This window comes from Clupea harengus, chromosome 4 (genome assembly GCF_900700415.2).
Source record: "Clupea harengus chromosome 4, Ch_v2.0.2, whole genome shotgun sequence".
NCBI lineage: Eukaryota > Metazoa > Chordata > Actinopteri > Clupeiformes > Clupeidae > Clupea > Clupea harengus.
Genome location: NC_045155.1, coordinates 4,061,491 through 4,088,895, shown reverse-complemented (window position 1 = coordinate 4,088,895; position 27,405 = coordinate 4,061,491). Strand labels below are relative to the sequence as shown.

The 27,405-nt window shown below is 43.7% G+C and overlaps 2 protein-coding genes across 4 annotated transcripts; one reads left to right on the top strand and one right to left on the bottom strand.

Moving 5' to 3' along the window:
- The first annotated feature begins 94 nt into the window (after nt 1-94).
- Nucleotides 95-13,105, top strand: hipk1a (homeodomain interacting protein kinase 1a). Of its 3 annotated transcripts, XM_031565833.2 has the most exons (17): nt 95-755; nt 1,442-2,241; nt 2,452-2,825; nt 3,195-3,318; nt 3,458-3,577; nt 3,653-3,739; nt 3,845-4,026; nt 4,295-4,445; nt 4,615-4,819; nt 6,057-6,175; nt 6,845-6,985; nt 8,628-8,779; nt 8,961-9,122; nt 10,094-10,261; nt 10,374-10,564; nt 10,828-10,958; nt 11,251-13,105. In XM_031565833.2, the coding sequence occupies exons 2-17, from the start codon at nt 1,444-1,446 to the stop codon at nt 11,764-11,766; spliced, it is 3,621 nt and encodes a 1,206-aa protein (XP_031421693.1). In that variant the 5' UTR covers nt 95-755; nt 1,442-1,443; the 3' UTR covers nt 11,767-13,105. The 3 variants fall into 3 exon arrangements, with proteins under 3 accessions (XP_031421693.1, XP_031421694.1, XP_012697116.2); XM_031565834.2 differs by lacking the exon at nt 6,845-6,985; XM_012841662.3 differs by lacking the exon at nt 6,845-6,985 and having other exon boundaries at nt 8,625-8,779.
- Nucleotides 13,106-16,500: 3,395 nt separating this feature from the next.
- march9 (membrane-associated ring finger (C3HC4) 9) lies at nt 16,501-25,813 on the bottom strand. The gene is made up of 4 exons (XM_012841689.3): nt 23,636-25,813; nt 19,101-19,256; nt 18,115-18,307; nt 16,501-17,839 (listed from the first exon to the last, which is right to left on the bottom strand). The coding sequence occupies exons 1-4, from the start codon at nt 23,969-23,971 to the stop codon at nt 17,496-17,498; spliced, it is 1,029 nt and encodes a 342-aa protein (XP_012697143.2). The 5' UTR covers nt 23,972-25,813; the 3' UTR covers nt 16,501-17,495.
- Nucleotides 25,814-27,405: the final 1,592 nt, after the last annotated feature.

Sequence of the window (27,405 nt, the reverse complement as noted above, 5' to 3'; positions counted from 1 at the left end):
TTTCATCAGTATAACAGTGATTGAAAAAAAATATATATAATAATAATAAGGGCTGAATAACACGCTTATAAATAGACCTTCTCCAGCTGTTAGTTTCCCAGTGGTCATTCATAAGTATTATTTCAAAAGGTGTCTTAGTATCTGTTTACTATTGGTCAACTGAAACTGAGTTCATTGGTAAAATGCATAAGGTAGGTATTTTGCTTCGGTGCTTGTCCCTGTAAGCCAAATGTCAAACATAAAGTAGCCTACACGTGGTATGCTAGATTTTGGTGATCTGATATCACCAAACGTATAACATGCATCCTTGATTCTTGATAAAATGATTCTTCATTAAAAAAAATCTTAAATGATAGGATGTCAAGATCTGTGGTTTTATTCAATGAGTTAGTTTGTACCGTAGTTGAAATGACAATGTTCTAGTGCTGTGTACTCCAAGAAAATATGTTGCGCGTTTACACGATATTTTACTGCAGAGCTACTGAACTTTCACCCTCATCTGTGAACTGGTAGTGGGATGTGGGTTGTTCCTGTTGATGCTGGGCTCTGCTAGTTTAATCTGAAGAATGCAAATTCAGTGTTGTCACTTAATGACAATATTCTGTCTGAAGTAATGCAGCTTTATCGTGCCATCTTGCCGCATCTTACGGAGGTTTTTGGTTTGAAATGAGCTGGTCATGGAGAATCGATGAGGCCTAAGCAGGAAAAGAGAGGGGAAGTGTCAAATCGGACGAGATGAATTGAGCAAATAACAGGTAATATTTGAATTTGAGCAAATCTTGATATATGAATGCTTTATAGTGTTCTATAATGTGTCATTCTCTTTTGCATATTGGGTTGTCGTAACCATGAACCTGACGTTAGTCTATTTCTTCTGAAAATGATCTACAGCAATCATCTGAAAAGCTAAATTGATTAAATGCATACCCGATATTGTCCTTCGGGTTATTTTCTAAACATCTGGCGGCAGCTCCGATCTGGGTTGCCAGGTATTATCTGTATTACGCCATTTATGTAGCTCTGCATTGGTGCTATTTAGAAGTGACGTTAGAGATGCACTAGTGTAGGGCAGCGCCATTCTTCGTTGGAGGGATCTGGTTCGTTATAGGGCTATGCGTTAATTTTTTGTAGGAATATGAATAATAGGTTTAATGTGTTTTGTAGTGCATTTAAACCAACTTGTATGCTTGTGTTAATCCCAAATGGCTGAATTTGTTATTTGTTTATGGCTGTTCTGGCCAGATTAACTATTGTGTTGTATACAAACTTGTAAATTAGCAAGAATGTAAAACACCCTGTAAAGCATATTCTGACTTGTTTCTATATAGCATTAGTGAGTGCTTTTTATTTGAATAGTAGCTGTAATACTACTATAATAAAATGTTGGCTTACTACCAATTAATGTATTAAGTCCTTTTTTTATCCCCCTCCTCACTTATAGATATGTCATCACAGCTTCAGGCATTTTCCTCTCCATCAGTGTCATCTAGTGGCTACACCCGCTCCAAGCGGATGAAGGTGGAGACCTGCGGGTGGGATGTGAGCAGCCAGTCAGAAGAGAACCGTTTCTTTCTGCAGAGCCCAAGCCAAGCCAACGCATCCTCATCAACCCCCTCCGCCCCTGGCTTCAACTCCAGCAGCCAGAATACCGCGGCCTCCAACCTGGTGTTCCCACTAACGACCGGGAGCGGCACCTCCCGGGAGCAGACGGTGGTCCGAGCAGCGGACAGCACCGGCAGTCTGCCCGGGGGTCCCTCCTCGTCCTCCTCTTCGTCCTCCTCATCGTCCACAAGCCGCCGTCCCAAAGATGTGGCCTCCTCCGCCACCCTGCAGGCTGAGCATGGTAGCCAGAAGCCGTACAGCCGCAAGCGCAAGAGCGAGGAGGTGGACAGCAGTGACAGCGTGCAGATCCTGGAGGAGCTCTCCGCCCCTGTGATCTCCAACCGTGTGGCAGGTGGGGCGGGTGCAGCCGGAGGAGGAGGAGGCGGCGCCACCACGGCCCAGTCTATCGCCCACTCCACCTCCACCACCAAGAGCAGTAACTCCCACAGCGAGGGGGACTACCAGCTGGTGCAACATGAAATCCTCTGCTCTGTGTCCCACAGCTATGAGGTGCTGGAGTTTCTTGGCCGCGGCACCTTTGGGCAGGTGGCAAAGTGCTGGAAACGCGGCACCAATGAGATTGTGGCCATCAAAATCCTGAAGAACCACCCATCTTATGCTCGTCAAGGACAAATCGAGGTGTGAATAATTGATATTCGATATTGTCTGTGTAAATAAGGATAAGACTAGCAAGCCAAGAATATCTGTCAGCCTTTTTGCTTGTTTTGGTAGTTACATGTAAAGTGTATATTTCTAATGAGGCATTTATTGAGCATATAGCTCATCCATGTCATTTTCATCTAGCTTACACTTTTGATTCAACGTCCTCTACGGTCCTTTTCCTAACAGGTGAGCATTCTGAGCAGGCTTAGCACAGAAAACGCAGACGAGTTCAACTTTGTTCGCTCATACGAGTGCTTCCAGCACAAGAACCACACCTGCCTGGTGTTCGAGATGCTTGAGCAGAACCTCTATGACTTCCTGAAGCACAGCAAGTTCAGCCCTCTCAGGCTCAAGTGCATCCGGCCCGTGCTGCAGCAGGTGGCCACCGCCCTCCTGAAGCTCAAGAGCCTGGGCCTCATCCACGCGGACCTCAAGCCCGAGAACATCATGCTGGTGGACCCCAGCCGCCAGCCCTACCGCGTCAAGGTCATCGACTTTGGCTCAGCCAGTCACGTGTCCAAGGCTGTGTGCTCTACTTATCTGCAGTCACGATATTACCGGTGAGTATTAACGGGGCACAAAGCGAAGTGAAGTCTTATCCTACACTGATGTATGCATACCCGTTGATACAAATGCTGAGAGTGCAGAGCTTCAAAGTAAGACATGGAAGAAAGGGAGAGATGATATGATAACTGTGGTTACATGTCCTATCATCCCAGTCATTATGGTAATGTTGTGGGTGCAGTGCTCTGCCCAATCCTCACCTCATATATGCATACATTCATTCAGAAAGCTGTCTCAGATAAGAATGCACTGCTGAAATGAGCCGCATATTACTAAAGGATGTATGCTTGAATGAATGATATGCTAACTGGAGTGATATGACTTACATCATCCTTGTGATGAAAATGGTCCTTTTGTGGTTGCAGGGCTCCAGAGATTATCCTTGGCCTGCCATTCTGCGAGGCTATTGACATGTGGTCACTCGGATGTGTGATAGCTGAGCTGTTTCTGGGTTGGCCTCTCTATCCTGGAGCTTCAGAATACGACCAGGTCAATACTATGGACGGATCACACAGTGATTTAAAGCCGTTTTTATTTCATTTGTTGTTTACTTATTCATTTGTTGTCATTTCATTTTGTTGTCATGTTTATGTTAATCTGTGATTTGATTTTGTCTTTGCTGCTGTAGATTCGCTACATCTCCCAGACCCAGGGCCTTCCAGCTGAGTACCTGCTGAGCGCGGGCACCAAGACCAGTCGCTTTTTCAACAAAGGCCCAGACTCTAGCTATCCTCTCTGGAGGCTCAAGGTATGTGCATGTGTGGCTCTCGAGTTGTGACATGCTGTCTTTTATTGTAGCTTTACTGATCTCACATGTTTTTAGACGCCATCTGAACATGAGGCTGAGATGGGAATCAAGTCCAAGGAGGCTCGTAAATATATCTTCAACTGCCTTGATGACATGATGCAGGTGATAAGGCTTCCTTCTCATTATATCGATCAAGTCATTTAATGTGAGAAGTTGTTCATAATGGAGTCATACAGCCATAAGCTGTATGCTGTGCTCTTGGCTTAGGTCAACATGACTAGTCTGGACGGGACGGACATCTTGGCAGAGAAGGCAGACCGGCGGGAGTTCATCGACCTGCTGAAGAAGATGCTCACTCTGGATGCTGACAAGAGGATCACCCCCATGAAGACGCTCAACCACCCCTTTGTGACGATGACCCATCTGCTCCACTTCCCCCACAGCTCACAGTAAGCCCTGCAGTCTCACCTGTCAACAGTTCCTCACACTTTGCAGTATTGGTAGCGATGGAGATCACCAGTGATTTAAAAATTCAATCAGGACTTATCAGAGAGATCAATACGCACACTGCTATTAGTGCGAAGCTGCCCAACACAAGGCGAGTCTTACACACTAAGGGTGCTCTCATTCCTTATGTCAAGATGTGTTAGTGACAGTGTGTCAGTCTCAGCTTGTACCCATGTTCAGTTTTTTTACATCCTGACTGACTTCTTGCAGCGTTAAGTCCTGTTTTCAAAACATGGAGATTTGTAAGAAACGGTGCACCGCCTTTGACAACGCGAAGAATCTGTTTGCCACCACCAACACGCCCAGTGCCGCCACAAACCTCACAGTTACCTTCAGCAGCCAGCTCAATCAGCACAACCAGGTACACATACCTCGAAGCACACAAGAAGAACGTCCCTGCACTTTAAATACATCTCCATTTTATGATCTGGTTCTCATTACCTTAATATTGAAGAGGTACTACACAGGTATTGCCTTGTATTGTAACATGTGTAAACTGACTAGTTTGATGGGGGTTTTTTTGTCTTCAGATGGCTTCCACCGGTGGACAGTCTTTGTCTCTGAGCAGTAATGTGCCTCTGTTGAACTACCAGCCAGGCTTATACCAGCAGGCCACCATCAACATACCGGGCCTGGCTCAGCAAAGTGTCCCCCTGCAGACCCGTCCCACCCAGCTGTGCACCCAGAATGAGCCCTACCAGCAGACCCTCATTGTCTGCCCCCCAACCATCCAGGGTAAGACTGGACACTAGCCAGCACAGACCCTCATTGTCTGCCCCCCACCCTTCCAGGGTAAGACTGGACACTAGCCAGCACAGAAAATCTGTTGTTGTACATGTAAGTCCCTGCTTGTGCTAAGCTGGTAGTACAGCTACACTGTCCATGAGTCAGCATCAGGATTTTAAGTATTAGGGTTGGGAATCACAGGTTGATCTCATGAATCAATGTTATTGATATTATATCATAATTATATCATTATATAATATTTGGCTATAATAGTGATATATCACAACATTGGCAATTCTGTGGTACTCAATATTCTCTGATGTATCACCATAGTAATAACTAGATAAGAAGGTACACTTAAAAAGTCATTTTTTTTTTTATCTGGAAAAGGTCAGATAATGTACTTTATTTAATGAGAGACTTTTAGTAATAAATTATTTCCACAGAATGGAAACAATATAAAGTGCACTATAATCCCAGCCAGTAAGAAGGCTTATTCTGAGGGAACAGCTTCATCACTGCCAGTTGAAATTGCACTTCATGAGCGTCAACTCTCTAGCACCTCTCTAGCACCCCCACATGGAAGCTGAGGGTAATAATGCTCTGGAAGTTTTGTGATGTATCTCCTGTATCCTGTATCTCTGGTTCAATCTTTTTTTTTAATATGTGCCACAAGTGACCCAAACCTTCTAAGGTTGTTGTTTGCCAGCCATCAACAGAGCAGAAGACTAAAAAAATACTATTTGCAGGCGATTGGGAAGATGAGCGAATTCATTTTGCAGGCTGTAGCGGAGGTGTGTGTGTCAACCATTGAACAGGGGGGCGTGGCCGGAGCAGAGTTCAGCACAGACGTGACATTTTCTCAGTGGTTTTGTTTTTTAATTAATGCTTGTTCATTGTTGCAATCGTTGTTGTGTTTATTAGAAAGAAATACAGCCTTGCAGGGCAAAATACAGGGGAATTTGGGCGATTTTGATGCACAAAATGATGTTTCCGTCTGAAAGTTGCAATTCTGTTTCAAAGGGTACATTCCGCGAATTCCGTCCGTTTTCCGTTATCACGGAAATGTTCTCCCCGCGTACCCCCTGAACCACTTTGCGTAGCCCAGTTTGGGAACCGAGGCACTAGATGATATGAACACATCTCAAGATAGACACAGTATATGTTTTTCAGACATTATAGATTAGTTAATACAATTACAGTTAGTATAACTGTCATTTTCCTGTTTTCTTTTTTTTTTATTTAGGCCTTCAAACATCTAGTAAGCACTCTGGTTACCCAGTGAGGATGGACAGCTCTGTTCCGATTGTGTCCCAGAACCAGTCTTCTCAGCCGCTGCACATTCAGCCTGGCATGCTCACACCGGTAGGAGTATGTTTGTGTCTATCTGTCTGTCTGCCTGTGTGTGACATCTTTAATACCTTCCCTATTCTGGCATACATGAAGCTTGTCTGTGTGTGTTTTTCTCATAACTTATCCTCAAGATGCCTCCCTCCCTAACCCTCTTTAACAGAATGTTTTTCCCATATTAATGTTGCTCATTTGAGATGTTTGTTTTGAGCGGTGGGAGTTTATTTCAGGGAAGTGATAATTCATGTCCCTGCGCTTGTGTCTGGCTGGATCCTGTCCTGACTCCTGATCCTAAAACATTCTCAGCCTCAAAAGTATCATGAGTCGCCTCTGGGGAGCTGAAGTAAAATGTTTAAATCAATGGAGAATTTTCTCCAGCAAAATGTTACAAGCCTGTGGTCAGGGCTCAGACGCTGAAGAAGCTTGTCAAAGCATGGTAAATGTTTATGCAATGTATACCAGTGTGTTATATGCTTTTGCTCTATCTTCAACCGGATCTCACCTGAAACTCACCTCTCACCTGTGTAACCAGCTTCTTCTTCTTCTTCTTTCCTCGTAACGAACCAGCTGTGTTGAAGGGGGACGTGGCTGCACCTCTCTCTCCTCTGGCCCAGCCCTCTCTAACCCCCACCACCCTCCCTCCTCCCCCTCCTTTCCCCCAACACTCCTCCTCCTCTTTCTTAGGGCTCCTGCAACCCACTGATGATGACCCACACGCTGCTTCCGCACGTGGCAGGCATGGGCCCCCTCTGTCCGCCAATCCCTCTTGTGCTGGACCACGGGGCCGGCTGGCCTGGCAACCTGGAGCAGAGGGCCACCATGCTGGTAAAACACATCCACAGCCCACCCTTTCCCTTTCTGCCCTCTGCTACACCCCCTACCCCCCCCTCCAGTCCATTCCAGGAGTCTGCGGAGCATGGGATGCATGTGCTTCACTGGGCCTGCGCTTCTGCCTGCCGTGGTCCATGTCTGCATTACCTGCTCCACCCTCCCCTCCCTCCTACCTTCTCCCTGAACAGAGGTGTGAGCTCTCACAATAGAATAACACTTGGACACCTCAAGGCTGAACTATTTATCTGCGGTGACTCGACCTTTAACCTGCGAGTCCAATTTCAGATGCCTCGACAGGTTATGAGTCAGTCACTCACTCTGAACTGCTGGAAGACAAGCTCAGTTCCTGTTCCGCAGTCTTTTTCAGCAGAATGCATAATTCTATGGCCTGATATCCTGTCAGGTAGAGTTGGAGTTCAGACCTCAACTAAGATCGATAAAGTCCTCTTAAATTAGCAGGAAAATGGGGTAAAATGGTGTGCACTGATTTGTGATAAAAACCTGATTTGATCTGGGTTCTGCTCAAGGTTTTTTCCTGTGTAAAGAGAGCGTTTCCTTGCCACTGCCCCACACAGGCTTGTCCTGGGGGCTCTGTCAAGCGCCTTCAGATCATCTCAGTTTTTGATGGTGCTATCTAAACAAATCAAATACAATTTAATTGAATGAATCGACTTGGAAATTGCCCTTCAACTGTTAACCGGGAAAGGAGATTGTATGTCCTTAGATCATAGATGTGATGATGTCAGAACTAAGACCACAAGAGGTCTCCAACTCTGCTGTCATGGTGAGAAATGTTGAGAAAAAAAGCCCTTCCCTCCCTCACCTAAAAATCTTAATTGTCAGCTAACAACTTACTGTTTTGGCTTTCAGGATGATGTTGTCATTTATGTATTTAGTTGCGTCATTTCAAGCAACCATCAAACTCGTTTCATTGTTTGGTTTGGACCCCTGTAGGGCATGGCTACTTGGCTTCTTCATTGCTTGTAGGAATGAAGGTTAATTTCTCACACCTGTAGAGACGCAGCCGCTGGGGCGAGGTGCCCCAATCATTCTGGCACTAAATCTTCTCTGGTCCTGTCCCTTCCCCAGCAGTAACCAAGTCCTTTCTCTGCACAGGTCCAGAGGAATCCCTGAACAGAGGCCAGGGCTCAGTCATTGCCCATCCTCACCACATGTTTTAGGGAAACGATTTTTTTTTTTACCTCCAAGCAGTTTTTTACCTCCAAGATTGTCTCCTAATTTTGTGGCTAACTAGAGTGCCCTAGGTTGTTAGCACCGAAACATGATTTGTGGTCTCTGTCTAAAAGAAGAGAAAAAAAGAGAAATCCAAGACCCTTGTTATGAGCTCTGTTTGACAGATTGAACTGGTTTGATTGCATGCTGCCTGTCTTGACTCTGTGTGGTTGTTCCTTTAGAACCAGCCCAGACTGCTTTTAACACCTGTACTCACATTTAGCAGAAAACACCAGGAACTTTATCAGAAGCTATGACTTCACCGTGGCAATGCAGCGGTTTGTTATGGTTGAGTTGAATAGCGCTGACTGACTTATGTTTGTTTGTGGCTCTGGTGTGTGTGTGTATGTATGTGTGTGTGTGTATGTATGTGTGTTTGTGTGCGCGCTCATTTATTTAGCAGACCTGGCCAACAAGCACACAGCAGATTCTCATCCCCTCGGCTTGGCAGCAGATGCCAGGCATGGCCGTCCATAGTTCCGGTCAGCAAGTGGTTGGTGATTCGACTATGGGCCCAATGTTCACAGATGGAGGACAGCAGAATGCCAGCTGGAGGTGAGCTTGGATGCTTTATAGGTGAAAGCAGGTGAAGAAATTCAGTCTCTTCAGGAATCATGCAATGCATTGTGCCATCACTGTAGTCCTCAGTGTTCCTAGCAGTGTAGAAGTACTGCAGTTATTGTGCCAGGCTGCTCTTAGTAGTCAGTCAGTTTAATGTGGTGGTGTGTGCCCGCAGGAATCGTCATGGTGGGCACTTTGACAGCAGCCAGCAGGATGCTGCAGGGCGTCACATGACCCAGACCAGCTCCCAGGCCCTGAACATGGGCAACTCTCACAGCAGAGTTCAGCAGAGCGGAGGCAAGAGGAGCAAGGCCAGACGAGCCGAGAGCCGAGCCAGGTAACGCGCCCTCTTTGCCAACTCTGGGGTTTGTAAGGGACGACCAACAATTTCAGCATGCCCTGGTTTAGATTTGCCAATCACTCCTGTGAGGTTGGCAGAAGTGAACCTCAGAACATCTACTCACATTATTTACATTTTACATTTTACATTTTACATTTAGTCATTTAGCAGACGCTTTTATCCAAAGCGACTTACATATGTGCGACTTACAATGTATACACATTTTACATTTTACATTTACACTGATGGCACACTGCACATCAGGAGCAATTTGGGGTTCAGTGTCTTGCTCAAGGACGCTTCGACAGGGAATCGAACTAGCAACCTTCTGATTACTAAACGACTTCTCCTGTAAGATATGACTGTGCATTCCAGAGAAACACCTCACCATGAAATATAATAATGAGAATAGTTGCGGTTCTGGAATTTCTGTCAGCAATAATTTTTTACCTTCAACCTCAAACTTTATCCTTCAAAACTCTATAGCCAACACTGCAGTCCAGACCTCTGGTGGGCGATGATTCATCAGTTGAATTGTATTCATTTAAATAGCGCCATTGACATTGCCTCAAGCTGCTTCACAGAGCACAGGGCCTGAATCCCCAAGAGCTAGCACGTACGTCACTTTCGTACGTTACAGGAAGGAACCTTAAGGCAGAACCCATCTCAAAAAGGGGGCATCTGCCTGCCCAGTAAAGTTATAGAAAGGGGAGGGTGAGGGAAGTGTAGAGAGAATCAGAAGTAAGGAGATCAATTCATGCCTACATCAGTCTACTGTATATTATGCACTCAAGGATACAGGACTATCAGTGGATCAAACCAGTCTGCTCATTTGATTACTGTTATAAGGATAAGTAGAGCTATGAAGTAGGGAATCGTGTTCATGATGGTATCAGTATCAGTGATATGATATGATAAGGCATCGTTATAATATCTGACGGCATGAACCTATCTCTTACTCTGCCCAGGCCAGTCTCCTCTCTACAGCCTGCTGCTACTGTGGTGCACAACCATGGATTCAGCGGGGACCAGTCTCAGGCAATCGTCATCTCCGATACACCTAGCCCTGCCGTCAGCATCATCACCATCCACAGCGACACAGAGGATGAAGATGACAGGAAGTTCCCACCGGCGAGGTAGAGCACTTATTTTTGGGGCACACACAAAATTGAATGTTAATTGAATCTGCCACCAATGCGAATGTTTAGTTGCATGGCTTCTTCATCCCCTTGTGGTCTTATATAACAGTGTGGATCAGAGGGCCAATGTCATCAGTTGTGTGACCGTCCATGACTCCCAGGACTCCGACTCGTCCACCAGCAGCCCTCTGAGCCCCAAGCGTGTGCCCAACTTTGCGGAGAGCTCTTCTCACCTTTCCAAGTCAACGGCCGTCGTCATGCCCTCAGTGAACACCCAGCCCGGGGAGAGCCCGAGTCAGGGTCAGTAGCAGCCATGTGTGTCACCCTGTACATTAGGCCACATCCCAGACTGTCTGCTAAAGGCTCAGGTCATGGCAGGTAGCCCTGCTTTACGTATTTCAATGACTCCTATGCTAGTTTTTCTGTTCTGACATTACCTACAGTAGGTACATTCTGAAAATACCTATTTGGGGACCTGTAGATTTGTATTCTATATTCTATATTGCTCCTACTCTGTAACTCTGTTTCTGTTCTGTAACATTTGTTGTTCTGTCCCTTCTTAGATTTAGCTACTGCTACCTCAGGCAAGGGTAAGAAAGGTGCAGGTGCGCAGTCCAACAGATCTGGAGCCTCCAACAGTGAGCGTCACCAGAGAACAGCGCCCAGCCGAGCCCAGCCCCTCAACCTGAGTCAGGTATCACAACCTCCTCTCTCACTTCCTCTCTCACCTCCTCTCTCACCTCCCGTCACTCAGCTTAAGTCCAGTCCAGTTTTTCCATGACCTCATCAAAGCAAGTATTATTACTGTCAAACCATCTGTGAAGTGTGTATATAGAGAAATTAAACTTGCTAAACTGGCTTCAGGTGCATGATGCAGCACACACAATACATAATGCACCATTACAGTGGCATCAACAGACTAAATATCCACAAAGTAATGCATTTACTCTAGAGTTAATGACAACCTGTGCTGTGCCCTCTGACAGGTCCAGCAGGCCGCGATGTCCTCTCAGGAACATTCTGGAAGTGGCAGCAGCAGCTCGCTCCGCCGACAGCCCACATTCCCCCCCACCACCAGTGCAGCCGTCTCCTCATCCTCCTCAGCCTACCGGCTCCACGAGGCCTCGCTCTTCAGCACGGCCCCCAGCCTCTACGCCTACCCGGCCTCCACCGCGCTGGCCTCTGTCTCGCAAGCCGTGGACAAGCTCCACGCCGCCGCAGCCTCTTCTTCCTCCGGCCGCCACGCCCAGGTTTCCGCCGCCGCCGCAGCTGCTGGGCCGTTCTCGGCCTCCCTCAGCCTCCTGCAGAAGAACAACAGCCTGGGCCTCATGGCTCAGGGGGCAGCACAGTACCAGCAGCAGGCGCAGCAGGCGCAGCAGCAGCAGCAGGCGCAGCAGCAGCAGCAGCAGCAGCAGGCGCAGGCCTACAGCCGCTCCAGCGCAGCCCACGGCTCCTACCACCTGAACCAGAGGAAGCTCAACCATCAGTACCCCTACCTGTGAGGAGGCCCAGCGGCAGGGCCAAGCTGGGGAAATGTTACAAGCGCATTAAATATTACACCAACACATGGTGTGCTTCATTATAGAATGCACTGCGGGGACAGTTGGGCATTTCAACTGGAATTTCATCATTTCATGAGCATCATTCTGTTGGTTGATTTGCCCCCCCCCCCCCCCTACAATTGTGTTAATCCTTATGTGCTTTTATTGCTTTTATTGGTCTCTGAAGACAAACTATTGAAGCATTTATTTGTATTTTCATTTAGCTTAAGTGTACCGTTAATCTCAGTCTGCTGCTTATGTATCAACTGACAAAACCAGTGTGTCCTTCAATTCTCAAGGAAGTGCTTGTGTGGTGAATCTTGGTTTGTTGGGTTGAAAGCGTAGCTTGTAGCCTTAACCATCTCTCCCTGTGACCTTGAACAGCACAGTAGGCTACAGAGCTCAGCAGGAGTGAGGTCAGGAGCAGCACAGGGCCATGTGGGCTACATTTGGACTGTCACAAGACAAAGGTGGTTCTGTGAATACTTAAGCGTTACATACAGTTTTTGACCATTTTTTGACATGACCATGTTAGATTAATACTGTACAAATATGTATGTTTACTGCACTTGTTTTCTGTTTATTTGCTCATAATTTGTTGTTTGATATGTTCATCATCTTGCCGTTTTCAATGTTTTAATCATGTTGATTTGCACCTGGCCATTGATTTCACTTTATAGCTTAATTTTTTTAACAACTTCAATGTGAATGTCATGTATTTTGTTATAATGTTAATCGATATGTTACTTTGAAGTATTTATGATAATGTTTTTATTGTGCATCGCTTGGGTGCATGTCAGACATCATAAAATCTTGTGTTGGTGGCAAAAATGGCCGAAATGTTGGAGGAAACGTCACTGGAAAATTGTACTTGTGAAGGACTGGAAGATTGGACTTGTGAAGGACTGTGTTGTGTAGAGTGGTGCTTTATGTGAACTTGTTCAATGTGTGTTGTAGAGCTCAGAGTGGGTAGCTCACACTGAAACTAATCACAGAGAATGTAATAGTCATGTATTACCCATTAGGTGTTTCCTTCAGTTCATTCATACAGTGGGTTTACACTGTAGTTTGTTTAAAAGACCAGCGTGAGTTATGCTGACGTTGTATGGCAGTTGATCAATGAGTTTAAGAATAAGTGTCACGTTTTCACTTAACAGCAGCAATGTGGATATTTGTGAATCAGTTGCTTTTAGCATTCAGTTACAATGTGCAGTGACTGTGAAGTGCAACAAAGGAAAACAGCCTGTGACCTGTAGTCTGTATACATGCATAATATGAACATTAAAAATACATTTTTTGACTTTTGCATTGCTTTATGTTGTGATTAAAAGCATTTTAAATACACCCCACTTAATATTGGCTGACATGGATAGTCAGTGTTAACAACTAAACGTCACTTCCTGGTGGGCAGAACAATCCCCATCCCTTCAACCTCGGGTATAGATCCCCTAGGCTTCACCTGTCTCCCATCACACACGGTCACTCAGTCCAAATACAATACTTATGTTGGTCGGTCCACAGTGAAGTATTGTATTGTCAAACCATCCAGTAAGTGTATACAGAGGGATGGAATTTCATTACCTCAGGCCTATGGTGCAGTAGTACAGCACACATCGATGCACAATGCAGCATTTCCCTGGTATAAACAAACATTCAATCAGTACTGCATTTACTAATGGCAGTGAAAGGCACTCTTTGCTGTTCCTTCTGACAATATCTTCTCAGGAACATTCTGGAGGTGGTGGCAGCAATTCTATTCCGGGAATTCTAATCCAACACACCTTTTGTCGAATTCATCAAACAGCTCCTCAAGGTCCTCTAGCTTTCCGTTCTGTGGGTCCGCTCGCTCAAAAAAGGACTCGGGTGTTCATACATAGGTGGGAGACAAAGTGCCATACACTGTTGCTTTAGAAGCATGGAAGGGAGAGATGTCATTTGATTGGCTGTTGAGCACAAATATCAATAGTCTCTCGCCAGAATTGTGGCCCTTTCAGTGTACTCTAGTGCACGCGTATAAACTGACAAAACCAGTGTGTCCTTCAAATCTCAAGGAAGTGCTTGTGTGGTGAATCTTTGTTTGTTGGGTTGAAAGCGTAGCTTGTAGCCTTAACCATCTCTCCCCGTGACCTTGAACAGCACAGTAGGCTACAGAGCTCAACGGGAGTGAGGTCAGGAGCAGCACAGGGCCATGTGGGCTACATTTGGACTGTCACAAGACAAAGGTGGTTCTGTGAATACTTAAGCGTGGGTATACATTTGGAAATAATTTTGGTGTCCAGAATGAGATGTGATTATTTAAGGATAACATAAGCTTTTATCTAAAACCATTTTAAGTTTTAAACAGTCAACAGTTTAAGTTTTGTTTTTACTAAGCCTATTGCTGACTTTTGTGTTTAATATAATAAAAGAGGTCAGATCTTGTTTTGTCTTGTGCCTTGGACTCTCCAAAAAAAACAAGATGATATATATTCTTCATGGTGATGGATGAAATTGAATACAACCGGAATACAATCGAACATTGAGTACAATACCAGCCAGCCAAGAGGAGGTTGAAGGCGATGGCACAGCCAATAACTTCCTGCATTTCTGAGCCTATAATGGCACGCTCCACCATCAGCCACAAGGTCTCACAAGGTCACCTAATGAAGGTAAGACCTGAAAAGACCTCAGCCAGCCTCTGCAGCAGCAGACCCAGGATGATTACTCCCCGGAGGTCCCAGAGCAGCTGCCCAGCAAAATAAGAGCAGGACATTCATTCTCCCCAAAAGACAAGAAGCTCATTCAGTCAGTCACAGTCAACAGACCCCCGACATACCACACTACCACGACTCCTAAGACTGCTTTTCACCGATCAATAGGTGTTTATGGATAAGGAGGGGGGAGGTCTAAATGGGTGATAAATAAAGGAGAAGGAATTTAATAGATGAAAAAGGAGAAAGGGGGAGGGATCATTAAATACCTCCTGACCTTAAACCCTGCAGTGGCTCCTGACTGCAGATCAGACTCCATGTTCTCCTGGGTCCAGGTAGGCCATGCTCATCAGAAAGCCTAGTCCTGTGAAGGCCCAAAGCTTACGGAAACTAAATCTAACCTTTAACAGAAACATCACTATGACGATAACAATCCCTTCAATAGGAATATACTCTATAAATTTATAATCTATAAAATTCTGTACAGCTCTGTACTGCATTATTATAGGAAGATGTAGATGGTTACTCATTGACATTAGATTTCCTGTGGATTCACTCTCAAAGCAGCCCTGGGTTACCTGACTGCCGTCCTCCGGGATGAGAATCTTTTGTTCAAAGTAAGTTGAACAGGCCCCATCATGCTTTGGGGGGGCTGTGAGTGTAATGCTATTCTGTGTGGGAACTATGCCAGTGCTTTGGGGCTCAGATCCTGAGTAAGACTAAGCAGATACACTTGTTCGCTCATTGGGGGGAATTCTCTGTATACAAAGGATACATGTATAAATCTTAAGTACAGTCTGTTGTTGTGAGGCAAGACTGTTGATGCTGACATAAGCAATGTCACTCATTTTGAATATGAATGTCACATGTCAATCTGTGAAACTGATGGGTTAATTGAGGACAAAGTGATAAAGCTTAAAAGGGGAAATGCAATAACACCAAAAGACCCAGACCAGTCACATCCTCTTTTCAGTTCTTTTATCCCTCAGCTTCATGCAGTGCACGCTCTGTTTTAAACTAGTTTAAATTATAGAATATAGTAATATAGTTATATTACAAAAATACTTTTCATGGTCTTCCTAACTGATATGTGAAATCAAAATATATGAGAGTATATTACCTCTATACTACTCTTATACTTCTATTAGTACTATAAATAATTAGATACATTTTTATGAAGGGCAATTGTAATTTCAATATATTATCATCAATAAATAAAATGCTTTCCAATTTCGAATTTATAAAAAAAAAATCCAATTTGCCCAGCTATTACATGCACAATATAAATGAAAAATAATTTCCATGTTGGACAAAAACCGTAATAAAATGTTACTGGTCGGTTGACACCATTCACTGAGTCGTGGACTGCAAAAGTTAGAATATGTCTAATGACTCATGACTGAGATGACATTCTGGTATTGATCTGCTTACTCTTTGTTACATCTGTAACTATTAAAGCACCTCCATCTTGTGAACGTTTCTGCCCAAGACCTGTATATAATTCAGGCTATCCTGAAAAACTATTCTGATAATTACTATCTAAATTCACATCCCTCATGGTTACACTGACCTGTACTCAAAGGTCATTCATTATTTGAAACTCTTCACAGAAATGAGTGATCATAGGTCCTGTCACAGCACTGCAGGATTCCTATTTGTATGCAAAATGCCTTTCTTTGAAGATGATGGCATGGATTTTTTTTTTTTTTTTAATGCACAATTTTACACACAATTTCAAGGCAGCTGGTAAGTTTTATCCCTCAGTTTATCTGGAGCTGCAGTCAGACACGTACCACTGCAGCAGGTGTCTTATCCAGAGCATAGGCAGAACTGTATCAATTCATTTGGACATTGAAAGAAAAAATCAGGCTGTTAGCCTACTGCACCTTACGTACACCACGATAAGGTTTCATTAAAAGGAACCAGGCATTGTCAGACACTGTGTGGCTTAAACTGGCCTAAACAATTTTCTCTGCTATGTAAAATGTATTTCACAAACACAGGATGTATAATAGTATTTATTCAAACGAGCACCATTCTGAGAACAGACCTGCCATGATAATGAGTGAAAGAGGTGTAGTACTGTACCCTCATGCAAAGTTCACTGTAAAATGTACAGACATCTTTATTGCAGAGAACAAAGCTAAAATCATTTTTGAAGTTCAATGTAATCCATATCTTTTTTTTTTTTTTTTTTTGCACCCCATACCCATGTGTGCATTTATATACTTGTACTTGGTTTGAACCTCAAGGACGCCCTATACGTTGTGCACATGTGACATGTTCATTTGCGAGTGGTTGCCTTTGCTTTGTCGAAAGCAGTAAACATCATTCAGATTCCAGGGTCTGATACTGCCTGACAGGACGCTGCATGGCATGTAGGTGTCCACTTTCTGGATATCATTTTCCTTATAAAACCAAAGGTAGTAAAAACAGTTTCTTAAAAAACCAACCACGGAGGAAAATAAAACAGAATGCAGCTGTGTCCTGAATTGAGACAGGAAGATCTTTGTTCTGGTCAAAGATTGGTTATGAAACATGTCATAATCTTTAATGCACTTCAGCATTTTTTCCAGTGTTGTCTTTCATTTTTTAAGAAATGTGCCTTTCTTTCTTTTTTTTTTTGCTCATGAAACAGAACACCAGTGCGTATTTTGGCTGTGTCTGCATGTGTGTATGGGGTGCTTGTGTATGTGTGTTTATGTCTGCACCTGTTTATATCTGTGTGTGGGTTTGTGTTAGCATTTGTGTGTATGTGTATGTATATGTGTTTTTGGTGTGTGTGTGTGTGTGTGTGTGTATGTGTGTGTGTGTGTATGTGTGTGTGTGTGTGTGTGTACACGTCACTGGTCTCCATTGTTGCTCAAGGCAAGTTCCAGCACAGTTGTACTCAGCCACAGACACCGCAGTGACAGCAGGCAAGTCTGAAGGGCATTGTGGGGGCTCTTGAGCCCTGTGCTTCATGTCTACCCCTGTATTACCCCGGGTCACCACGCGATCTCATACAGTGGTGACCCTCATCACCACCTCCCTGTTGGCGGTGGCTCTGAGGCGGGGGTCAGTCGACCGCAGCTGGCTGAGGATGTGCAGGATGGTGTAGCCACAGTGGTGGTTGAGGATAGTCCTGAGCCTCTGGCCCCGCCGCCCCCGCCCCCGCCCCCGGCCCATGCTGCTCAGGCCGTGGGTGCTGCTGCGGGATCCACGCCCCGCTGCCTTACTGCTCGAGCTCACCGGGTCCCCCAAATCCTTCGCTTTTTCATAGTTCAACACTTTCCACTGCTGGTTAACCGCCTGCCAGCGCTTGAATATTCGGTACACTGATGAGCCCTCATGGATTATAAGGCCTGAGCAGAGATGAGAAGAACAAATAATCAAAACCAGACATACATTCCTACCCTACTAATATTGTCATGGTAGGATGATATTGTAATAATCATAACAGTAATATTTAAGATGAACAGTATAACAATATACTCATAATTTACAATATATACGACACACAATTACAACAACGCAATCAGTTAGTCTTACAATAGGTGGGCAAACCATGTTAATGATTTTTGTTGTTACTAAATCCACACATCAGTATCCCAAATATGTATTTGAAGTGGGCCCTCACCTATGCACACGATGTCCATGAATCCATACATGCCGTAGCAGATCTGAAAAAGCAGGTCCTGTCGCTGCCACTTGGCTGAGGGGCTGAGCGAGGACCACACCAGCCAGGAGACGCTGGCAATGAGGAACAGCGAACCCAGGATGATGGCTGCAATCTGGACCTTCTCAATCACTGTTAGGGAAATGGCCTGCCACTGAGGAGGGTGGAGGTGGGAAGAGGGAGACAGTTGAGGGAAATGTAGACCTAATAAAAGCTCCTTTGCCAAAATGATGATGGTGACTGGGGGATGTTTGTGTTTGTATGACAACTTAAAAATACACCACATAAAAGTACAAACTAACAGTGGTTAGTGAGAATCTGTTACGTTGAGTGAAGTAGGTATTGCAACAGTTCAAGTTTTCCCTGCAGATATATGGGTTTTCAATTCTGACAACACTATGCTATTTAGCTTGCTATGTCTTTTGTAAGGAGTTTGAAAACATTCTGGCTGCTACGGGTATTTCCTACAGTGTAATCTGTTTTATCTGTTGTATTTTGTGATTCACAAATAAATTCCACAGGTTTCACAAATAAATGTCAAGCGATTCACAAATGGTATCGCTGTTGCATTTATTTACAGACGTACGAAGGTGCAATTACAAACCGCTCACCATTTGTGAACATTCCTGCATTTATTTGGGGATTTTTGACACTTGACACACTCCTATCGTGTAGCCTATAGGCTGTTGCTAGTGTTAACTGTAGATTAATTTCATTCAGCATTACATCTGTATATTGCATTGAGATGGGTTAGAGTTGTTTACATTCGGTTGACATGTTTATTATTCAAGTGCGTTGTTTTTCTGCATTGATGCAGAATCTTTCACTTTCGCATTATAAAAACGCTAAAACGCGTTTCGTTTGCTTTGGCATACCTTATATTTCACAAACACACTCAATATAAATGTCTGCCTACGCTAACGTTACTGTTTAGATCTGTAACCTACCTGCAGTGGGTTTTTGGTGCTGATGGCAAGCACGTGATACTTGAAGTAGCAGAGCTCACAGCTCCAAGATCCTCGCTCGCTGATCCAGCGAATCAGACAGGGCTGGTGAGTGTTGCAAACGGATCCTTTACAGCGGCATGGGCTCAGCAGCTCCCCCTACATGAGCAACACAAGACATTGCATTTTAACAGCATGTTTGCACGTCAAAGCCTTTTTGATAGTCTGATTCCACAAACATTTTGAGACAACTAGGGCTTCTGCTCCTAAATATTTTGGTGGTGGTGGTGATGGTGATAAATTGTCAGACAGGCACTAAAAATCACTAGCCCCAGAACCATGATTATAATAATGATCATATTTGAAGATTAAGATAAGAAAAAGGAGATGCAGAGGTGATGAAATGGTGGCCAACTTCATCTTCTTATCCATGCACTTAGACCTCCCCATCACCTTCAGTGTTTTTATTATTATTTTTGTCACCCGAGGCCTACTAACAAATACTATATGACTATAAAAGTAAATACCAACGCTGTTAGTGGCAGGATGATTTTAAGTTCATATTAGATGTAAAGGAGATCATAGGGAGCCTACAGATACAGTTATGCACGCTGTGACATGGGGTGAGTATACATTTGTGTATGGAAAGAAAAAGAAAAAATCTGCTACTGATCAATGGGGCAATGACCAATATTTCACCTTCATAGTTGAATCATCAGTGCTACTCTGTGAGATTATTACATGTGGTTTAGAATAAAAATTCAGTTAATTTAATTCAATCATATTTCGGTCAAATTTCAATACTGTTGTCTCCTGGCACATATATTTGTCTCTGAAAGACTACCCTGAGATCTGCCTATAAGTGCTTAGTAAGGGATAATGTATAGTCCGCCGGTCAGTATAGGAAAATAAATCCCGATGGGACGAACAGGACACTGACGTGCAGTGAACTATACATTATCCCTCAAGTTACAATGCATTTCCATTACGAAAAGTGAACGGACTACTTGCAGAATGATATGAAAGATGTGAATTAGAAGCACAAAACCCGTTCCCAATGGCATCGGTCATGAATTTTCAGACCAAGAAATATCAGACCTCCTAACGTTGGGGTGGCCCATTCAAATCAATGGAGCTTTTTGCAACATTCAAAGCAGTATAATAAAATAATTTAGTGTAGCCAATTATGTACTGTGCTTTTAGTTTTAAGATGATGAACAAAACTGATGCTGTGGAAGGACACATTGCAGGCAAACAAAAAAGATGTACGTCATAGTAACATTAGTCATAGTCACTGAATCAATTGAAGTCTTGTCAGAATTGGTGAATGGGTAACTGGGCACAGCTTGTTAGCTTCCCAATGGTGTGTGCCCTCATCGAATTACGTGGGCAATGGCTGCTAGCAGAAGAGGAATGAGGAGGAGAGGGCAGGTGAATGAGAACTGAACTTCCTCCATGATTAGTGTTCCACCCAGACCGCCGGTCGATCGGGTCCACTCATGACACCTGGAGCAAGACTTCACCGTCTGCTGCTCACCGTAATGGCCCCAGGAGGCCCAGAGCTGAACCCTTCTTGACATTCAGTCCCAGACACTCAAGCCAGCCAGATTGTCAAGGCAACCAAACAACACCCTCTTGTCCCATATGTTTACTTCGCTCATCTGCCATGTTTTCATTGGGCTCTGGCTGAACGCCTTTGATTAAGGTTATCTGCACATTAAATGGCCCCCGACACTACTGACAAAGATATTCACTTCAGCTAAGTCTGAAGCCCAGTGCAGACATGCTGCATAAACACTCCACTTTCGCTCTATAGAAGGAGACATGAGTGTGGAGTGCTGAGAGAGATATCAAATCGCAATGAAAAAACCATACGGTTTTAAACTCTTTATTGATTCTGTGCTTGGATAATCATGTAATCATAAAACAGTATGCTGACTCTCAAAGAAAAAAAGGCCCAAGGCAGGACTACATAATACGCATCTCAATAATGTATGAGTCAGTAGTGTGGCTTTTCTATTTAGATGACTATAGACGTTTTCATTGTCTTGATGTACTGAACATGCTAACCATTTCCAAGACAATACTGAACAGATATTTCAGAGGGTATGCTAGCAGATAAGGGGGGAAAAAAGGTTCTTGTAATTTAAGATTATGTAACGACATTACTTATAACGGTGTACCTCACTAAAAAAAGCTTTACCGGTATACAGTATGCTTATTGAGGTTTTCAGATACTTCAAATGTGAATTTCTTCTGAACCTCTCATTTGTGTTCTGAAAGATCAACAAATAGTTAAATTCTGCAAAATCTCTGGCATAATCTCGCCACTAAACAACAACATAAATTCAAAATTTGTAATGTGTTATCATGATCTTTTGTCAATATAGTTGGATAAAAGGAACTGAAATGAACAACAAACATTACTCCCCTCTCCTCACTTAGGTCACATTTCAGCTGCTATGTACACACATATTCTCATCACCTCTTATGTTTCAGCCTTTTTCTCAGTGATTAAAGACATAGTGTAGCCTACACATACAATAGGTCAGACAGCTACTTCTTACTACACAGCTTATTGATGCTAACAAGAAAACCTTAGGAATAGGAATATATCACCATATTTTCTCGCATTAGGAACAGTTAGAGTTTAACCAACACAGCAAAGGTAGTTTTAAATCCAAGCAAGCCAGTCCACTGCCTAAAGTTTAAATCCTAAGGACTACATTTATTTAGCACTTTTCTACTCCTCCAAGCACTAAAATGCGATCTAGCCAGCTTGACTGGGGACACAACACCAGAAGGAGCTGGACCTGATCGGGGAACCCTCTGGTTGCCAGACGACCGCTTCACCTCCTACACCACTACCACCTCCGATTATGATACGGTGCACGCTTACATGAACATGCATACTGTGTATACTCACAAAAACAGACAGTAGATACATACTGTAACTGAATGGCCCTCTGGCCACCAGATACCTTGACAGAAGAGCGAGTGCTGGGAGAATTACCCCAAAACTCTTGGTGGCACTGATTGGATAGATGAAGGAGAGTGAGAAAAAAATTCAGAGATGGATGACAACACAGCCAGAAAGAGGTGGTGTTACCCTCTGGCTGCAAATGTGTCAAATGGAATCAGTGATGAACTGCTCTGGCACTTGACAGATATGACAGGCTGCTAATCGCGATTAATATTTCATACCTCCTCCAGTATGGGGTAATTATGCTTGTAAAGGTAATTGGGCACACTGCAAAGACATAGTTCGGTTGCTTGTTGCGTGTGACCTGTCAGGAGGTTTCAATTCAGTGCATGTACAACTACACTTACAGAGAGCGAGAGAGATAGAGTGACGTACTGTCCCACCAAATAAGTCTCTCATGTGGGCTCACTAGACTGTACAGAGGCCCTGATTTACAATTCCAATCAGCCACATTGATGACCAAGTCATCTATGGGCAAGTCATTGAGGAAGGTGTGATGGCTCAAATGCCTATCTGTGTTGTGACTGCAATCACAGCTCCTCTAATTAAGCCTCAGTCCATGCTGTATAGAGAGCTAGTCCGGCAGGAACAGGTTTTCAGCGCATCTGTTGCTTGGCAGTGAATCAGAGCTTCACTCATTGTTCTAACAATGGCCCGCATGAGGGGATGTGTGTGATGCCTTTCCAGCCTGAAACTGAGTGACATACTGTACTTACTCCTCCTGCTAAACATATTAGGCACAATGCTCAGCAATCATCTTCAGATCAATTGAGGGCCTGAATAATGGGAAGAGGCCATCAGTGTTGAGAGGGGTGAGTGTGGTTTGGCTGCTTCCACGGGAGTGTTATCTTGTTTTAGAAGTACTGCCTGAGGTATGTGACAGTCTCTTCTTGACAATCTTTTACTAACACCTGTTTCCATAATCTGCCATTAAATATTAGGGAAATCGATTTCTGTAGTCTACAAATCAAATCTTTAACATTTATGACTGACATTGTTTATTTTTTTCCCTTATGGTTTCTTTCATTATTCGGTTGCCAATTTCAAATTCTGTTGAAGATGTCCTGAACAAGGAACAAAAAGTAGAAGACAGCAATGTAAGATAATCAAGAGAAGTCGATAATATTACTTTTGATGTTTTTTAAAACGATGCGAAAAAGTGACTCTAACTGACAGGTGCTTCAACTCTGTCACTATGCAAATCAGTAACCTGGATATGTTTATCACAGGCAACCCAAATCGCTGGTTATCATATTACAGCACATTTTAATTAGGTTCGAGAAGAGGTTATGTGGCCAAGACGTCAGAATAATGAGAACAGAATAATAGTCTAATAAGACTAATATAGCTGTCACCCCCTAAATGCCAACACAACAGTGCAGAATGTTTTTAACGACCTACATTTCGTGAAGCACAGCATGAACGACGTGGCACACAATAGGTATGAGTCAATCTGAAGAAGGTACAAACAATGAAATTCTAAGCGGGGAAGCGATGCTGAAGCACAGTTGGACCAATGAGGTGTGGCGTGTGTGAAGCGAAACTGGGACAGTACCTGTTCAGGTCCTTGAAAACAGATTCGGCACTGGGGCGTGTGCATACCGCTCCCTCTGCTTGTGAGGGACACTGCATCCAGGCCCGCCTGCAGCTTGGGGTCCTTCTCCTCAAACGCCAGGCTCCTGGGCCTTGGAGCACTTCCGTAATACTCCTCTTCGTCATTGCGAGAAGAGCAGTCGACAAAGGGTGGCCATCCGCAGCCGCCCATCCCGAGTCCCCGCATGGTCGATCGTCTATCTAGGTCTACGTCGGTATCAGAGTGTCTAGAACCGGATCGCATAAAAACCAGTACCTTCAGTTCGTTGAAAAACGTGCGGATCCGGTACTTGAACATCTTTGATTAAACGGTACTTTGTGGTGAAAATAAAGGGACTCGGCGGAATTTGCGTCTATTATTATTATTATTATTATTATTGTTGTTGTTAATAATACTTGAATACGTGGTAGGTTGTGCAACCAGGTAAACCACAGGGGAAAACCCAAATTTTGCCAGATTATTTATTTGGGGAGATTCAAAAGACCAGATAGTCCTGTTTTCTGTGATGGTATGTGTGTATCTAAGTCAATGCGGATGAACGATTTCCCCCTCGGTGGACCAGCACTCTAAGCAGTCAATATCCAAGTACCATGGCCAAACCAATCACCAACAAATCGCAAATAGTAATATAAATATTGTAGTTGGATATCTCTGCATCCGATGTCCATGTTCAATATCTAAATAGCCCTCAAAGCATGGTCGTCAGAGTAATCTCAATATGTCATTATCGTGCTATCCAAAGCAGAAGAATATGTGAAGACGGGCGAACGAGGAACTGAACAACGAGGAGGCATAATATATAAAAGGACATTTACAAGCCAGAACGAACAGCATCAACATCACGTCCACAAAGTCATTTCTCAGAACAATTTCCGTTATCATAATCCAATATTGTGTGGATAATTAGGGATAAACTTTCCTTTGAACGTAATATGGTCCTTTTTGTTTTTTTCTCTGGTAGCATCCCAGCTACCATCCCATCATGACGATTCTCTTATTTTGGTCTCCTGCATTTTTCTCTTGATCTGCTGGTGTACAATCTGCGACCACCCCCATCCACAACCCAGAGACCCAACTCAGAATCCATTGAGCTTGCATTTTATAAATGAAGGGTTAGCAGGAAATCGGACAACAGCAAAACATTTTGTCTCCATTTGATGTCCATCACGAGTTCCTTGTGAGCCCGGCCAACATTCACACGACTGACGGCGAGAAAAGAGAAAAACAAAACGGACAGGACAGGCTGTAGAGGAAATATCGCTGCAAATGTTCCTGTTAGAGAATCATGACGACTACACATCCCAAGTCAGTTAAAGTGGTAACGCCACTGATGAATACATGATATTGCCTACTTATTTCTTCTCGTATGGTCTTTGAAATGGACGACATTCCAATTGAATTGAGCAGTCAACGCTTCTGGCATTGCAAATCTTCAGTGCCACACATGCCAATCGCTATTTGATCAGGAACATCTCAATTTTCTTCTCCGGTGTGAGCTATCGGGTGAGAAATTTGCCGTTTTGGTGTTTATTGACAAGCGCCGCTGTCCATGGTGCTGATCTCACAATGACGTAGGTTACCACGTGCACATTACACCCGCGAAACCTTAAACCGTCTGGGTGTGTTAGGTTTGAGTCTATGTAGGCTGTATGAGAAAGAGAAAGAGAAAGAGATTTATATAATTTAGAGTCCGTTGAACTAGCTAGCTAGATATTTAGCTGTAGGCCTAGTACTAGGCCTATGTAGCAGCCTATATTATGGGGAAATATAATAAGCCCAATCAGAGACGTGTTTGCAATAGTGGCCTTATACAACATACTGAATATGTAGCTTTACTTTCCCAGTTAAATCCTCATTTCTCCCATAAACTTGACAAGGACAGCCCTCAGACGAGCCTCTCTCCCCATCACCCACCCTAAAAGACTCAAACTTCTCTAATGCACACACACGTGGGCCAACAACACGCGTCGCACTCACTCACTTAAGAAGACACAGACAGTTTCTCTCTCATTCTCTCTCTCTCTGTCTCACACAGACACACACACACGCAGAGAGAGAGCGCACTTGATTTTATACACATGCCCTCAAAAACAAACCCATGATCATCTTTGCTTGCTCCTATAAATGTATTTGCATAACAAGAAAACGCAAACGGAAACCCCCTTCAGTACACATTTTGGCTGGAGCTAATTTATTATTACGGCATATCCCCAATGCGCTCAGCAGAGCAAAGTGGGTCGGTTGAATTCATCAATTATTGAATTGTTCCAAAGTCGGAGCAGCTTCACCTCTTCCAAGAAAAGGCGCCCACCAACGTTCTAAATTACCATGCAGTGAAGGCGACAGTTCCACATTTCAATTGTGGAACAACAGCAGCAGGTGATCAGGAAAAAATACTCCTCAGCTTCATATTGTCATGAGGACCAATGCTGGAGCATGTTAAGATGAGGAGTTATATGATTGATAAGGAGTCCTGTGAGTGAAGCTGTACAGAGGGAAAATAGCATATTGTCTTGATGTGATGTGACATGCATTTTTGCTTTGTTTGATTATACCATTAATGACCTGAAGTTTCCCCTTGTGCTGCTAATGGATGATAATATGAATCAACCAATCCCTCTTTGGACCAAGCAGCCTATGTAAGATGGACTGAAATAACATTTTGTGTTGACACTAAAAAAGGTAAACATTATTTGAATAATTTTTCATGAGATATAACTTGGCACAGAGATGCTGATACACACGAGTAAGGCCAAGTAAATGTATATGTGGTCGGATAGGCACTTAAGAAACTCGCTGTGGTCATAAACAAGTTTGTACTATTGAGGTCATACACATCACTTGTCACCATCAGTGCACACCCAGCCTGCCTACTTCAAATTAAAGTAGCCTACGTAACCACTACCGCTTGTACCTAAATCTGTGCTGTACTAGGTGGACAGGTGGACAAGCTGCATGGGGTCTCACTCGGTTGCCACAAGTCTATACATAGGATTTATGGACCCAATTTGGAAGGCCTACAGATTCGGTCAGCAATCCAAATAGAATTGCCGCTTCCAAATATATCCACGACCGGAAAACCTCCAAATACCATTTTGTGCCACCGTGTCAAGTATCCCAGTCTAGCCTTATGGTTAGATTCCCTGGATACTGAACAATTACCCTGTTTAAATAGACCATCTTACATTTCTGTATAAGGCATCATATAAAATGTTGCCTATCATCAGGCGCAACGGCAAGCCTGCATACATACAAATAATACAAATTGGCCAACTGTGCCTGTAGGCCTACTGTACTTTAGCCTGTGTAGATGTATATATAGCCTAGGAGAATACCACATGTGAGGGTATATGAGGTGGTTTTTTGGAAGCATAATCTTTCAGATATAGTTATTTCCTACTGAATTTCTTTTGCAAACCTTGCCATCTCTACCAGTCCTGACCTCGTGTGGATACCAGGAGAATTACTAGACAGTTCAGCGGCGATTAGTCCGTTTTCTTTATCTCCCTGCTTCAAAGCAGTACCTGCAATCGTTACAAAACACCATGAATCCTTAATCATACACAGGTAATAAAACCTACCTCACAAAAGCACCGAAGACTTTGCTTTAATCTCACTAGTTTTAATTGGAAAACGTTTCAAAAATAGGTCAGAGAGAAGCAGTGCACATCAAGTTCATGGTTAGTACATCATGGGAAAATATGGTACACACGATAAATAGGAATAAACAT